Source organism: Mauremys reevesii, linkage group 15, assembly GCF_016161935.1.
Source record: "Mauremys reevesii isolate NIE-2019 linkage group 15, ASM1616193v1, whole genome shotgun sequence".
NCBI classification, from domain to species: domain Eukaryota; kingdom Metazoa; phylum Chordata; order Testudines; family Geoemydidae; genus Mauremys; species Mauremys reevesii.
In genome coordinates, this window is record NC_052637.1 from 6,623,464 (window position 1) to 6,638,711 (window position 15,248).

At 52.2% G+C, this 15,248-nt stretch overlaps 2 protein-coding genes across 2 annotated transcripts in view; both read right to left on the reverse strand.

The window, feature by feature from the left end:
* LOC120383937 (E3 ubiquitin-protein ligase TRIM39-like) overlaps window positions 1–15,248 on the reverse strand; it is a 961,691-nt gene that overhangs the window by 891,330 nt on the left and 55,113 nt on the right. The gene's annotated exons all lie outside the window — the stretch shown is intronic.
* LOC120383979 (butyrophilin subfamily 1 member A1-like) overlaps window positions 1–15,248 on the reverse strand; it is a 275,840-nt gene that overhangs the window by 12,857 nt on the left and 247,735 nt on the right. The window contains exons 4-5 of the mRNA XM_039502313.1: window positions 9,232–9,513; window positions 692–808 (exon numbers count right to left, since the gene is read on the reverse strand). Of these exons, the coding sequence (XP_039358247.1) occupies window positions 692–808; window positions 9,232–9,513 (399 nt within the window). The remainder of the gene's footprint in view (window positions 1–691; window positions 809–9,231; window positions 9,514–15,248) is intronic.

The following is a 15,248-nucleotide window of genomic DNA, read 5'->3' on the forward strand; positions in this document are numbered from 1 at the left end:
TCCAGCTGGGGGTCTGGGCCCTGGGGTGGGGCCACGGATGGGACAGGGGGTTGGGGTGCAGGAGGAGGTTCGGGGTGCAGGTTCCAGGATGGAGTTTTGGTGTAGGAGGCATTTATTCATTTATTTATAAATGGACACAAATCTGACATCAGGAATTATAACATTCAAAAACCAACAGGAGAACACTTCAATCTCTCTGGTCACTCAATAACAGACATCAAAGTGGCAATTCTACAACAAATAAACTTCAAAAACAGACTGCAACATGAAACTGCAGAACTGGAATTAATTTGCAAACTGGACACCATCAGATTAGGCCTGAATAAAGACTGAGAGTGGATTGGTCATTACAAAACCTAATTTCCCCCATACTAATTTCCCCCTACTGTTACTCACACCTTCTTGTCAACTGTTTGAAATGGGCTACTCTCATTACCACTACAAAAGTGATTTTTCCTCTCTTGGTATCCTACTGTTAATTGAATTGTCTCGTTAGATTGACCATCCCCTCTCCCCCGCCCACCCAACTTGGTAAGGCAACTGCCATCTTTTCATGTGCTGTGTATTTATACCTGCTCCTGTATTTTCACGCCATGCATCTGATGAAGTGGGTTCTAGCCACTTATGCCCAAATAAATTTGTTAATCTCTCTCTCTCTCTCTCTCAAAGTTCCCGCCTCTTGTTACTTAACCTTTTGCTCTGTGTTGCCTCCAGAAGCAGTAACTGGCCACGGGAAGGAGAACAGCCAGGAGAATCAGGATCACACCCAGAGCCACCATCCAGGGACTGACTCGCGGAAAAAACAGCTCTGCAAGAGAAAGTGCCATTGACTTAGGAGCAAACATGTCCGGAATAAAGGCAGGACACTGTGACAGTTAAAAGAATCTCACAGGGAAATATACAGGGAGATGTGGCTGCTTTATGCTTTATTATTAAACTAGTGAGAGCCCAAGCTTTAGCCTGGTTACTGAACATGGTTAATTAATGGGAGGGGACATGTTGGGGGGTCGGGTGCAGCTCCATTATGCCACTCCTATCCCCCACTGACATAAGTTCAGGCATTTCCTATGTTGCTCTAAGTGATCCCCAAACTGCAGCCAGTGCAGAGTAGCCCTTAGAATCAGAGAATTGTGACCAGCTTCCTGACACCCCCGACTCTCCTCAGCCATATGAAAGAATCTGGCCCGAAATATGTTAATGCAGGATTTTAATAAAAACAAAAGTTGAGCCTCGAGATGCAGAGTAATAATTCCTCCAGATTCCGCTTCCCTGGGTTTGGAGCAATGGATGGCTAGAGGGTCCTTGCTAAATGATTAGTGCGATGTTTTGAAAACTGTGTAAAAATTACAAGCTGACACTTGAAATCCTGAGGGGATTCCTGGTCCTGCTTGCAGGCTAAGGGGCTCTGCAGGGATTGTACATCTGGGTCCTCTGCAGTCAGTCTGCAAAAAGCCAGCCTAGAGCAGGGTGGGTTTGGTTCTGCCTCTCTGCCTTAGGGAGCAGCCTGCTTTGTCTCTCTCTGTATTTGGCTGTGGCGTGTTAGAGTTCTGGGTTCTTAGAAATAAAGCAGAGTGACACGGCAGCCTTTCAGGAACAGTATTTATGTTTTGTTTCTATCTCTCCGTGTGTGCTATGAACGTAAAAATCAGGTAATGCTGGGCATAGCATAGACTAACCAGCAGTGCAGCACTATGAGACCTCAGACAAATAGTGCTTTACAAATACAACATTCTTACTCTTACAGTGATGAAATATTCATTCGATAGTAACCAAGTTATTTGGTAGATAATAACACATAAAATCACAACCTTTTTTTCTAAAAATTAACACGCTCTTAGGTAAGATTTTGTTTCTGCATATTTGGGGCCTGAACTTTTATTGCTGGCATTTTCAGATGTAATCTCAGGCCTGGTCTACACTAGGACTTTAAATCGAATATAGCAGCGTTAATTCGAATTAACCGCTCAACCGTCCACACCAGGAAGCCGTTTAATTCGACCTAGAGGGCTCTTTAGTTCGAATTCGGTACTCCACCCCGATGAGAGGAGTAGCGCTAAATTCGACATGGCTATGTCGAATTAGGCTAGGTGTGGATGCAAATCGAACTTACTAGCTCCGGGAGCTATCCCACAGTGCACCACTCTGTTGACGCTCTGGACAGCAGTCCAAGCTTGGATTCTCTGACCAGCCACACAGGAAACGACCCGGGAAAATTTGAATTCCTTTTCCTGTCTGGGCACTTTGAATCTGATGTCCTGGTTGGACATCGGGGCGAGCTCAGCAGCACCTGCAACGATGCAGAGCTCTCCAGCAGAGGAGTCCATGCAATCCCAGAATAGAAAGAGGTCCCCAGCATGGACAGACCGTGAAGTCCTGGATCTGATCGCTGTGTGGGGCGATGAGTCTGTGCTTTCGGAGCTGCGCTCCAACAAACGGAATGCAAAGACCTACGAGAAGGTCTCCAAAGCCATGGCACTCAGAGGATACAGCCGGGATACAACGCAGTGCCACGTGAAAATCAAGGACCTGAGACAAGGCTACCAAAAAGTCAGAGCGGCAAACGGACGCTCCGGAGCACAGCCCCAGACATGCCGCTTCTACGAGGCACTGCATGCCATTCTAGGTGGGTCTGCCACCACTGCCCCACCAGTGACCGTGGACACTGAGTATGGGATAGTGTCGAGGGGCAGTTCCTCGGCGATGTTCGCCGATGGGGAAGATGAGGAAGGGTTTGTGGAGGACGACGCAGGCGACAGCGCTTACAATACCGCTTTCCCCGACAGCCAGGATCTCTTCATCACCCTCACAGAGATCCCCTACCAACCCTCCCCGGCCGTTAACCCGGACTCAGAATCAGGGGAAGGATCAGTCGGTAAGTGCTATAAACATGGAAACATTTATTTTTTAAAAAACAGGAATAAAAAATATGTAAAAACTATATAAAAACTTTTCCTTAAAAAACTATATAAAGAGAAGGTCCACACATATAGGGATGGAACAGAAATCCTCCTGGGACACTTCCACGAAGCTCTTGGAGAGCAGCTCGAAAAGTCTCCGCAGGAGGTTCCTGGGGAGAGGTGCCTTATTTGGTGCTCCGTGGAAGCACACTCTTCCGCGCCAGGCCATCCTAATGTACAGCGGAATCATTGCCTCCACCAGCATTGCAGCGTACGGTCCTGGTCTGTGCAGGGATTCTAGCAGCATCCTCTCTCTCTCTCTCCGAGTGACCCGCCTCAGGGTAATCTCGTTCGGCGACTGCTGCATCTAATTAGGGCAATTAGTGTACTATTACTATTGTGAATGCTTGACTTTTACTTTGCATAGCAATGACCTTCGTTTAACAGCCACGTGTTGGAGGCCGCAGAGGAAAAGCATACAGTGATCTTTCCCGGGCACAGCCACGAGGGGCTGGAACAGGGTCAGACTTTATGCTTTACAGATTGCCTTCAGCGGGAGGGCACAGCTATCCATTAACTGTTAAGCAGCCTATAGTGTAGTGCTTACCAGGCCTGGCTGCTACACGGATTCAGCTGTACCGCCCCGCTTGTCCGATCTCCTGTGCAAGACCGCAGCCAATGAAAGCGTATTCCGAAATCTCGAACTTGTCCTGAGAGCTCGTGAGACTAGGTGCCCTGTATGGTCTTGTTCACAGAAACTGACTAGACTGTGTTCAGTGTTCGCAAACATGTATCTTTTCAAGGAAATCACTTCCTTTTTCCCATCACACAGCTGCGGGTCTTTCACGAACTGCCCCGGCATCCCCCTCACAGAGGCTGGCGCAGATTAGGCGGCGAAAGAAAAAGACTAGGGACGACATGTTCTCTGAACTGATGGCTTGCTCCAGAGCCGAGGCGGCCGAGCAGAGACAGTGGAGGGAGACCCTATGTCAGCACCAGCGCTCACACAGCGAACGGGAGGACAGGTGGCGGCAGGAAGACCAGCAGGCGACTCAAACGCTGCTTGGGCTAATGAGGGAGCAAACGGACACGCTCCGGCGCCTTGTAGATGTTCTGCAGGACCGCAGGCAGGAGCAGAGAGCCCCCCTGAACTGTATCTGCAACCGCCTTCCCCCGCCACAAAGTCCTGTCCCCCCCTCACCAAAAATCACAAGAAGGAGGGGCGCTAGGGGCCGTGAAAACTGTCACTCCACCCCAGCAGAGCGCTCATGTACCAAACAGCTCTCATTCCCTAAAGTATGAGAAGTGCTTCCCTTCCTGGATCACCCAGTCCCAAATCCAAGTTTCATCCCCCCACTGTGTAGTTGAGTATTAAAAGTAGTTTGTTGTTATTCACTGTTTCCGTCACGTTTTCCTTGTCAGAAGACTTTGTGTGAAGGGGGGAGGGTTTTTTTAATTGCATAGGACAGCCTCCATTACCAGGGTACAGACTTGGGGGCAGGATCAACAGCAGGACACACACAGACTGCAGTCACTAGGCACTAGGGTCATTCTGGGAAGTGAATGCTGCCCCGGGTCAGTCTGTGAGGTGTATGCTGCCCCAGGGTCCTAGCGCCTGACATCCACAAATGGCAAGGCAGGCTGCCCTTACCATGCCCTTCCACCCTAGCCACGAGCCTCTCCGATGCCCTGAGCCCCAGCAAGAGCCCTCATCCACGGACACATACTCACCCTTCCCACACACCCCTCACCCCTTCCTACGCCCCAACCCCCAGCCCAGAGCCTGCATCCAAACTCCGTCCCAAAGACGGCACCAATCACCCCTTCCTGCAAACCCACCCCTTCCTGCACACCCACCTGCAACCGTCCTCCCCCCAGAGACCGCTGTAGGAGCAGGAGCCTGTCATTCCTCTAGTGTAGAAGCGGTCTGGACATCAGTGCACACCGTACCCACCACAGTCCGTGTCCATGTTTCAACCCTTGAACAGGAATTCATAATTAAAGAAAACTTTATTAATAATCAGTGTTCCATTAAAGTTATTTTAAAACGTGTGTTGGAAAGGGGGAAACCTGGAGAACGGGGTATGTAACCGCAGATCGAAGTCAACAGTCACTGAAACAGGCTCAGGTTCAGCTTCTCTGTAAATCAACTGGAGAGTCATAGGTTACCCTACTCTCCGAGGAACCTATCTTTCAAAGCCTCCCGGATGCACAGCGCTTCCCGCTGGGATCTTCTATCGGCACGGCTGTCTGGCTGAGCATAATCAGCAGCCAGGCGATTGGCCTCAACCTCCCATCCAGCCATAAAGGTCTTCCCCTTGCTCTCACAGAGATTGTGGAGCACACAGCAAGCAGCAATAACAACGGGGATATTTTTTTCGCTGAGGTCTGAGCGAGTCAGTAAGCTCCGCCATCTGCCCTTGAGACGTCCGAAAGCACACTCCACCACCATTCTGCACTTGCTCAGCCGGTAGTTGAAGAGTTCCTTCTCACTGTCCAAGGCGCCTGTATAGGGCTTCATGAGCCAGGGCATTAGCGGGTAGGCTGGGTCCCCGAGGATCACTGTAGGCATCTGCACATCCCCAACCGTTATTTTGTGGTCCGGGAAGAAACTACCTGCCTGGAGGCGTTTAAACAGACCAGAGTTCCTGAACACACGCGCGTCATGAACCTTGCCCGGCCACCCGACGTAGAGGTTGGGAAAACGTCCCCTCTGGTCCACCAGCGCCTGCAGCACCATAGAAAAGTAGCCCTTTCGGTTAATGTACTCGCTGGCCTGGTGGGCCGGTCCCAGGATAGGGATGTGAGTGCCATCTATAGCCCCACCGCAGTTTGGGAATCCCATCGCGCCGAAGCCATCTATGACGACCTGGACGTTTCCCAGGGTCACTACCTTTGAGAACAGTTGCTCAACGATTGCGTGGGCTACTTGAATCACAGCAAGCCCTACGGTAGATTTGCCCACGCCAAAGTGGTTCGCTACTGACCGGTAGCTGTCTGGCGTTGCAAGTTTCCAGAGGGCTATGGCCACTCACTTCTGCACAGTCAGGGCTGCTCGCATCCGGGTGTCCTGGCGCTTCAGGGCAGGGGCCAGCAAGTCACAGAGTTCAAGGAAAGTGCCCTTACGCATCTTGAAGTTTCACAGCCACTGTGATTCATCCCAGACCTGCAGCACTATGCGGTCCCACCAGTCCGTGCTTGTTTCCTGGGCCCAGAATCGCCGTTCCACACCATGAACTTGACCCATTGCCACCATGATCTCCACTGCGCGGCGTACCCTGCTTTGTGAGAGGTCTGCGCCACTCTGTGACTTCCTGTCCTCACCGCGCTGCCGGAGCCTCCTCGCCCGATTTCTCAGCAGCTGACTGTGGAAGAGGTGGACGATAAGGGGCGAGGAGTTGACAACGGCCATAAGTGCAGCGATGATCGCAGCGGGCTCCATGCTCGCAGTGCTGTGGCGTCCGAGCTGTAACCGACCAGAGAAGGGCGCGAACAGATTTCCCGCCGGCGCTTTCAAGGAGAGAGGGCGGGAGTGATGGTTCAATGATGACAGTTACCCAAAACCACCCTCGACACATTTTTTCCCCCAGCAGGCATTGGGGGCTCTACCCAGCATTCCACTGGGCAGCGGGGACTGCGGGAACTGTGGGATAGCTTCCCACAGTGCACCGCTTCCAAAGTCGACGCTGGCCCCGTTACTGTGGACTCAGACAGTCGAATTAGTGTATTTAGTGTGGATACACAAATTCGACTTCATAAGGTCGATTCCACAAATTCGAATTAAGTAGATTCGAAATAGTCTTGTAATGTAGACGTACCCTAAGTAGCAGCGCTCAGGCCATATTCAGGGCTCTCTTGTGCTAGTCAGGAAAAGTGACTATTACCCAGATTTTCATAAATATTTAGCACCAAAACTCTCATTGAGAACAAAGGAGAATTCCCTCCCCCACAGAGAATTGTGATGTTCACAGCATGTGTGCGCGTGAACGCACACACACGCACACACACACACACAAAGTGAGATACAAGTATAAATACTCCTGCTGGAAGGCTGCAGTGTATCATGACTTTATTTCTTAGAATCCAGAATCTGAATACACAAGAACCCCAGAACAGAGAGGGCTGCGTCTCCCTAAGGCAGCAGGCACAACTCACCCACCTTGCTCTATGGCGGCTCGTCTATAGGCACAGTTAGTGCGTGGCAGGCTGGGGTGTAAATCCACTGTGCACTGGCCTGGTGCGCACTAACTGGCTGTGTGCACCCTGCTGCACTGCACTAAAAGTTCCCTGGTGCACTTTGATCTGTTCCCATTTTAAAGCGTGGTAGATCAAAGCACAGCATGGAATTTTTAGTGCATGTAGCAGGGTCCAGCCCAGGCCTGCACACATGGCCGGCTCTAACATTTCTGCTGCCCCAAGCAAAAAAAAAGAGCGCCGCCCAACCCCTCCCCGAGCGTTGCGCCGCGCTGCCCAAGTCCCCACCCCCACCCAGCGCCGCATCGCAGCGCCCAAGTTCCCGCCCCCCGCGAGCGCCGCCTGTCCAAACCAAAAACAACAAAACCAAACCCCGATCGCCGCCCCCTCCCAAGGTGCCGCCCCAAACACGTGCTTGGTAGGCTGGTGCCTAGAGCCGGCCCTGCCTGCACAACATGTGGCCCGCGGGCTGCATGTGGCCCGCGTGGGCTCACTGTGCGGTCCGCGGGGTGAGTAGGCAAGTGTTGTGGCGGGGGGGGGGGAACAAGCCAATGGCTGGCTGGCCGGCTGGCTGCCTGGTGGGTGGAATGGTGAAGAGGCCAGTGGCAGGCTGGGGAGTGAGGACAAGCCTGCAGGCAGTGGCGGGGGGGCCGGCGAGCCGGCGGCAGGGGAAGGAAGGGGCTGAGGAGGCGAGCGGGCAGGCAGTGGCGGGGGGGCAGGTGAGCCTGGGGCAGCAGCAGAAGATAAGAGGCCAGCGGTGGGCAGGCAGGCGAGCTGGCAGCGGGGAGGGGGCTGAGGAGGCGAGCGAGCAGGCAGTGGCGGAAGGTGAGCTGGTGGTGGGGAGGGGACTGAGGAGGCGAGCAGGCAGGCAGTGGCGGGGGCAGGTGAGCCGGTGGCAGGGGAGGGAGGGGGCTGAGGCGGCACGCCGGCAGGCAGTGGCAGGGGGGCCGGTGAGCCAGTGGCATGGGGGGGGGGGGCTGAGGAGGCGAGCGGTGAGTTGGTGGCTGACCTGTTCCACTGATCTTGTCTCATAAAATTTGGTCCTTTTTGCTGCTTTTCTCTGGGCTGGGGGCTGTCCCAATGCTGCAGCGAGGGTGATCCCAAAGGAAGGTGCTGGCTTCTAACCCCAGAGGCCCTCAGCATGTCTGCTCATCTCTAGTCTGCCCACTTGACAAGTGTGATTGTCCTTGGTCTGGCTCCCAGCCCCTCTCCAAGGGGTGCAGCTCTCTGGAGCTGCTGCCTTCCACGCCTTCCTCAGTCACACCTCGTTCATTCAAGAGGGCAACTGATTACAAAGTTGGGGGAAGATCTTATTCTACTTCTGGCAAAAAGACATTTTTCTTTTACCTTAATTATCCTACCTTAGGGGCCCCCTATAACATATTACCAAGGTTCAATACAAAGTCATATAAAAGTTATACAAAAATGCATAATGCAGAGATTTATCTGCAACTGCATTGACTGACTGCTGTGTGCAGTAATATAGTCATCCCTGGGTCTTTGAATGAGGCTTTATACTGGGGTGGGTAGCGGGGGGGCAAGCGGCAGGTGGGCAAAGAGGCGAGCAGTGAGCCAGCAGAGGTTCTAGGGGCGGGCATGGGGGTTTCTGGCAGGGGAAGGAGGAAATGAAAGGAGGTGAGTGGGGGACTGACTAGGAGGGATGCAGCAAGCCAGCGGGGGGTTAGGGGGAGAAGAGGTGTGATGGTGGGGCCAAGCGGGGTTGTGTTGTGTTTCCGGGGCTGGGTGGTGCTGGGGTGTGTATGTGTTTCAGCGGCACTGGGGTGGGGTTCGGTGAGGCTGGGGGGTTTCGACCCTCAGTTGTTTTCTTTGGAGTAATATGGCCATCACTGCTTTATGAGTTGTGCAGGCCTGATGCAGCCCAAGCTCAGACATCTATACCACAATTTAACAGGCTCTTAGCCTAAGGCCCTTAGCCTGAGCCAGCTGGCCTGGGTCACCAGCAGGTTTTGAATTGCAGTGTAGTCATAGCCAAAGAGAACTGAGGTTGTTCAGGACTTTCCAAGACGTGCTCAGCACATTGAAGGTTCAGGCCAATAAACAGGCGACACAATGATAAATATTCTCTGCCCACATCTGCAGCATCTCAATCTATCCATGTGTGGCTGGGACAGGCACTGACCTGCTATGGAAATCGCTGACTCTCTCTCCTGGTTGAGTCGGGGGGTTCTGACAGAGCAGGACACTTTCTGGTTGGACTCTTCAGTTAGAACAATGGCAATCTCTGCTTGAAACAGGCCATTGGCCTCTGGGGATATTTTTTCAGAGGTTGATGGTAAGAGCTGCCCCTGGAGATCTCTCCACTGAGCTTCGGGCTCTGGGTACCATCCAGCTGATCGACACACCACCCGAATCCCTCCGTCCTGATGTCCCTCCACAGAGATGGCAGGAGCAGAGCCCAAACCTGAAGAAGAAATAAATGAACTTGTGACAATCCTACCGTGCCCAGTAATGAGCCAAACGTTTTATTACACAGTTATCAAATGACATTTCCTATTAAACTGAGAACTGAATGTGAGTCCATGGATATGGTTGATTAGTTAAACTGGCCAGATTCCAATTTGATAGACTTAATCTTAATGTCAGGGCTGTTCTATGCAGAAACTTGCTCCAGTTTCGTTAAAGTGTTTTTTTTTAAACCAGTGCAAACCCCTGTGTGACATTCTTATATCAAGAAGGAATCGCCTCAAGCTTTTAATTAATATAAGCCATTTCCAAACCATTTAACAGTGTCCATATAGGGTTTTGCACTACTTCATTGTAACCAGTTCATGTGTATGTATAGATAGGGTGACCAGATGTCCTGATTTTATAGGGACAGTCCCGATTTTTGGGTCTTTTTCTTATATAGGCTCCTATTACCCCCCACCCCCTGTCCCGATTTTTCACACTTGCTGTCTGGTCACCCTATGTATAGACCAGAGGTGGGCACTGCGGGACCATTCTGCCCGGCCTCTGAGCTCCTGGCCTGGAAGGCTAGCCCCCAGCCCCTCCCCCACTATTCCCACTCCTCTGCAGCCTCAGCTCACTGCACTACAGGTGTGACGACACGTTTAGCAACCCTCCCGTTTTGCAACTAGGTGCAGTTTCCGCCAGGCAATGTAACCATCTGAGCTCCTGCTCAAGATTTGCTGCCGCCTGGTCCATGGGGTTGCAAATCAGGAGGGATGGGATCTGTGGTCAAAAACACTCACGATCTGCTTCCTCCTGGCTAATGTGCCAAATTGATAGGTCTGTCCTGGCAGCCCCCTCACTGCGATTTGCCCCCCTTGATCCTTTTAAACCACCCCAAAGAGAAGGCAGCAAATTGTAAGTAGAAGTGAGGGCAGAGAGAGGGCAGCGGCGACAGCGAAGGTTACTGGGCATGCTCAGTTTGGGTGAGCATGCTCAGTGCACCCAAAGTAGGGAATCGGGAGCGGGATTTGTTTGCGTCGTTACACCGGCACAATACTCTGGGCAGAGGGGCTGTGAGCTCCTGGGGCAGCGCAGTTGCAGAGCCACAGTGCTCTGTGCTGCGCGGTGCATGGCTGGCTCCAGCTGGGCAGCACGGTGCCTGTCCTGGTGCATCTGCACCACCAGCCACCGGTGCTCCAGGCAGCGCGGTAAGGGGGCAGGGAACGAGGGAGGGAGGTTGGATAGAGGGCAGGAGAATTCAGGGGTAGTGGTCAGGGGCCGGGGCGGTCAGAGGGCAGGGAACAGGGGTATTGGATGGGGCAGGGATCCCAGCGGGGGCAGTTAGGAAGGAGAGGGGGGGTTGGATGGAGTGGCGGGGAGCAGTTAGGGATGGGCGGTCTGTGGGTGGTCAGGGGACAGAGAGCAGGGGGCATGGATAGGGCAGGAGTTCCAGGGGGGCCATCAGGGAACAGGGGGGTTGGATGGGGCAGGAGTCCCAGAAGGGCCATCAGGGGGCAAGAAGCAGGAGGGGTCAGATAGGGGGTAGGGCTGGGCCATGCCTGGCTGTTTGGGGAGGCACAGCCTGTTGTGTATTTGGTTGTCATGGGTTTTGTTACTATGGCAACTGAGTTAGACTATTAAGGGATAGCTCAGCCGGTTTCAACCGGCTGAGTGAGCTCTCTGTATATCTGTAAATAAAATGGAGGTTTTGGTTAGCTGCCTGCTCTCTGGCCTCAAGTGATTGCTTCCTACACCGGCTGCCCCAAAGATATAACACTGGCGACGAGGGTGAGACTCCGGTGCTGCTCCAGTAACAGAAGGAAGTAGAAGTTAAGGTAAAGAACAAACAAACAAAAAAAGCTGCTTGTTTGCACTGACTGTGAAAGTGAAACTAAAAATCATGGCTATTCTGACCAGGCCCCTGGAGCCTTTTGATGAGAATACAGAGCAGTGGCATGTGTATACTGAGCGTTTTGAGCTTTTTGGTACTGCAAATGACATTACAGAAGCGAAGAAGGTGCCAATATTCTTAACTGTTGTAGGGGCTAAAACCTACTCTCTGCTACGCAGCTTACTACACCCTGTTAAGCCTGAGACTAAATCTTACAGTGACATTGTGGAAATCCTGGGGTCTCATTTCTCCCCAAAACCACTGGTAATTGCTGAAAGATATAGGTTCCACAAAAGAGACCAAAAGGAAGATGAAACAGTTGTACAATTTGTAGCCATTTTAAAAAAGCTAGCAGAACACTGTGCATTTAAGGAGATGTTAAATGATGCCCTGTGTGACAGGTTAGTGTGTGGCCTCTGCAGTGAAGCTATATGGAAGCGCCTACTGACAGAGGCTAAGCTTACATTACAGAAGGCTGTTGATATTGCTGTCTCCATGGAACTGGCTACAAGGGAGGCACAATACATCGGTGTATCCCCTAGGGTGCAAAAAGTGTCACAAGAACTGACCCACAAAACGGTGCAGAGTCAAGAATGTTACCACTGTGGTAAGCTGGGTCACCAGGCATCAGAATGCTGGTGTAAGGACCTGGTGTGTCGACACTGTGGCAAAAAGGGACACATTGAGTATGCCTGTAAACAAAAGAAAAAGAGGCCTGTGGTCTGGCCGACAAAAAGAGGAACCTTGCATACCCTAGAGCAGACCCAGGATGATCAAGGTGACACCTCCTCACAAGAGGAAGTGCCACTGCATGTTTTGTCTTTGGCAGCGGGCTCACATGAATACTGGGTAACCCCCTTATTGGAGGGCAAACCTATACGCATGGAACTAGACACCGGTGCAGCTGTCTCGCTGGTTCCTGAGACTGTGTATAAGGAAAAGCTACAGCATCTTCCGCTTAAGGCAACAAAAACTGTTCTGAAGACGTATACAGGTGAAGCTGTGCCCATGTTGGGCACTATTGATGTTAAGGTGGAGCTCAATGGACAGGCGGCTAAATTGCCACTGTTTGTGGTGAGGTGACTACCCAGCCTTAATGGGTAGGTCTTGGCTTGGGAAGATTCAGCTGAACTGGGCAGAAGTGCACCGGATGACTAAAGAAGAAACCAGTCTACCCCTATACTAAGGAAACATGCTGCTGTTTTTGGAGATGATTTGGGAAGTATGAAGGGAATCACTGTGACATTGAACATTAAACCTGGCAGTCCACCAAAATATCTGAAAGCCCGAACTGTGCCATATGCCATCAGGCCAAAAGTTGAAGCAGACCTGGAGCGCCTGGTCACCAATGGAGTCCTAATACCAGTTACCCATAGCTCATGGGCCACTCCTATCGTTCCAATAGTGAAGAAAGATGGCTCTCTCTGGATTTGCGGTGATTTTAAAGTCACTGCCAACCCAGCGTTGTGTGCAGAGCAATACCCGCTTCCCCGCATCGATGACCTCTTCGCAGGCCTGGCTGGGGGACAAAAGTTCAGTAAGATTGATCTGAGTCAAGCATATTTACAGATGCACGTCGATGAAAAGTCCCAAGAGCTGTTGACTATTGTGACTCATAAGGGGCTTTATCGATACTGTCGCCTACCCTTCGGAATCACATCGGCTCCCGCCCTGTTCCAGAGGGCTATGGACCAGATCTTGTGTGGCTTGTCAGGAGTTCAGTGCTATCTGGATGATATCCTGGTCACTGGAAGAAATGAAGAGGATCACTTAAAGAATTTAGAGGCTACCCTACAAAGACTGGAAGAGTATGGCCTACGAGTTCGCAAAGACAAGTGTGAATTCTTCAAGCCCTCTGTTGAATATTTGGGACACATCATCGATTCTGCAGGTCTTCATAAGGCCCCTGCAAAAGTTAAAGCTATTGTGGAGGCTCCCCCACCTCGAAATGTAAGCCAGCTGCGCTCGTTTCTAGGACTACTGAACTATTATGGAAAGTTCATCTCACAGTTAGCCACACTGCTAAAACCACTTCATGAGCTCCTTGGGCAGAACAAGGCCTGGAAGTGGACTGAAGCCTGTGATGTTGCATTTAACAAAGCTAAGGATGCATTGTTAAATTCTGAAGTTCTAACGCACTTTGATCCATCCTTACCCCTGCAATTGGCCTGCGATGCTTCCCCTTATGGAGTGGGAGCGGTCGTGTCACACATTATGCCTTCGGGAGAAGAAAGACCTATTGCTTTTGCTTCACGCACTCTAAGCAAAGCAGAAACTAACTACGCCCAAATCGAACGTGAGGCATTAGGAATTGTTTTTGGAATTAGGAAGTTTCATCAGTACCTGTTTGGGCGAAAGTTTGCTCTTCTTACAGACCATCGACCTCTGACATCAATTTTTGGACCCTACACAGGCATTCCCCCATTAGCTGCTAGTCGTATGCAACGTTGGGCATTGATACTTTCTGCACACACATATGAAATCAAATATCGGAAATCCACTCTGCACGGCAATGCAGATGGCCTCTCAAGGTTGCCTTTACCGGTCAAACATCAAGATAGTGCCCAAAAGGAAATCTTCTACTTTGAACAGGTAGAGAATACACCCATCACTGCTACTCAGATAAAGAAGGCAACCCGCATAGACCCAGTATTATCCCAAGTTGTGGACCTGGTGATGCATGGAAAATCTCGACAAACCTCTCCGGTCTCACCCGACCTTGTTCCCTACATGTCCAGGCGGACGGAGTTATCGGTCCAATCTGGTTGTTTGTTGTGGGGGAGGCGTGTCATAATTCCACCACCCCTGAGATCACAGATGTTAGAACAGCTACATTCCGGTCACTGTGGAATAGTGCGCATGAAGGAAATTGCACGAAGCTATTTTTGGTGGCCTAGATTGGACAGTGCTATTGAAGAGAAGGCAAAAGCTTGTATGTCATGTCAGGGTGTCAGAAATGCACCCCAGTGGCAGGGCCGGCTTTAGGCCAATTCAACCAATTCCCCCGAATCGGGCCCCGCGCCTAAGAGGGCCCCGCACACAAGCCCTGACAGTGCGCTGTACCGGGGTGGCCCAGCTTCCAGGGGCAATTTAAAGGGCCTGGGGCTCCCAGCAGGACTGGAGCCTCAGGCCCTTTAAATTGCCACCATAGCCCCACTGCTATAGCTGTTGGGGCTATTTAAAAAGTCTGGGGCTCCCCTTGCTTCTACTGCCCCAGCCCTTTAAATAGCCCCTGGAACCCCACTGCTTTGCCAAGGCTCCCGTGGCTATTTAAAGGGCCGGGGCTGTAGAAGCAGGGGAGCCCCAGGCCCTTTAAATAGCCCCGAACCCCGGCTGCTGCTGCTGCTACCCTGGTGGGGAGGGAGGAGGAGGCACTTACCGTACAGGGTGGGCGGTACCCCTGTACCGCACCCCTGCCTGCACCCAGCGCCGCACTCCTGCCCTGCCTGCAGCCAGCCCCTGCCCGCACCAGCCCCGCACCTCCTGCCCTGTCTCCAGACAACCCCTGCCGCACGCCCCTGCCTGAAGCCAGCCAGTCCCGCACTCCTCTGTGTCCAGCGCTGCCAACCCTTGCCACACACCCCTGCAGCCCTACCTGAAGCCAGTCAGCCCACCCCACACACCCCTGCCTCCAGCCAGCCCCACACCCCTTGCCCTGCTTGCAGCCAGACCCTACCTCCAGTCAGCCCCTGCCCTGCCTCCAGCCAGCCCCATGTCCACTGCTGCCCTGCAGTTCCCAGGGCAGTAACCCTGCTTCAATGAGGGGGGGCAGGGAGCAGCTGGGACCCACACATGGGCACACCCTAGGGTGTCCAGAGAGCAAATGTGAAAAATTGGAACAGGGGTGGGGGGTA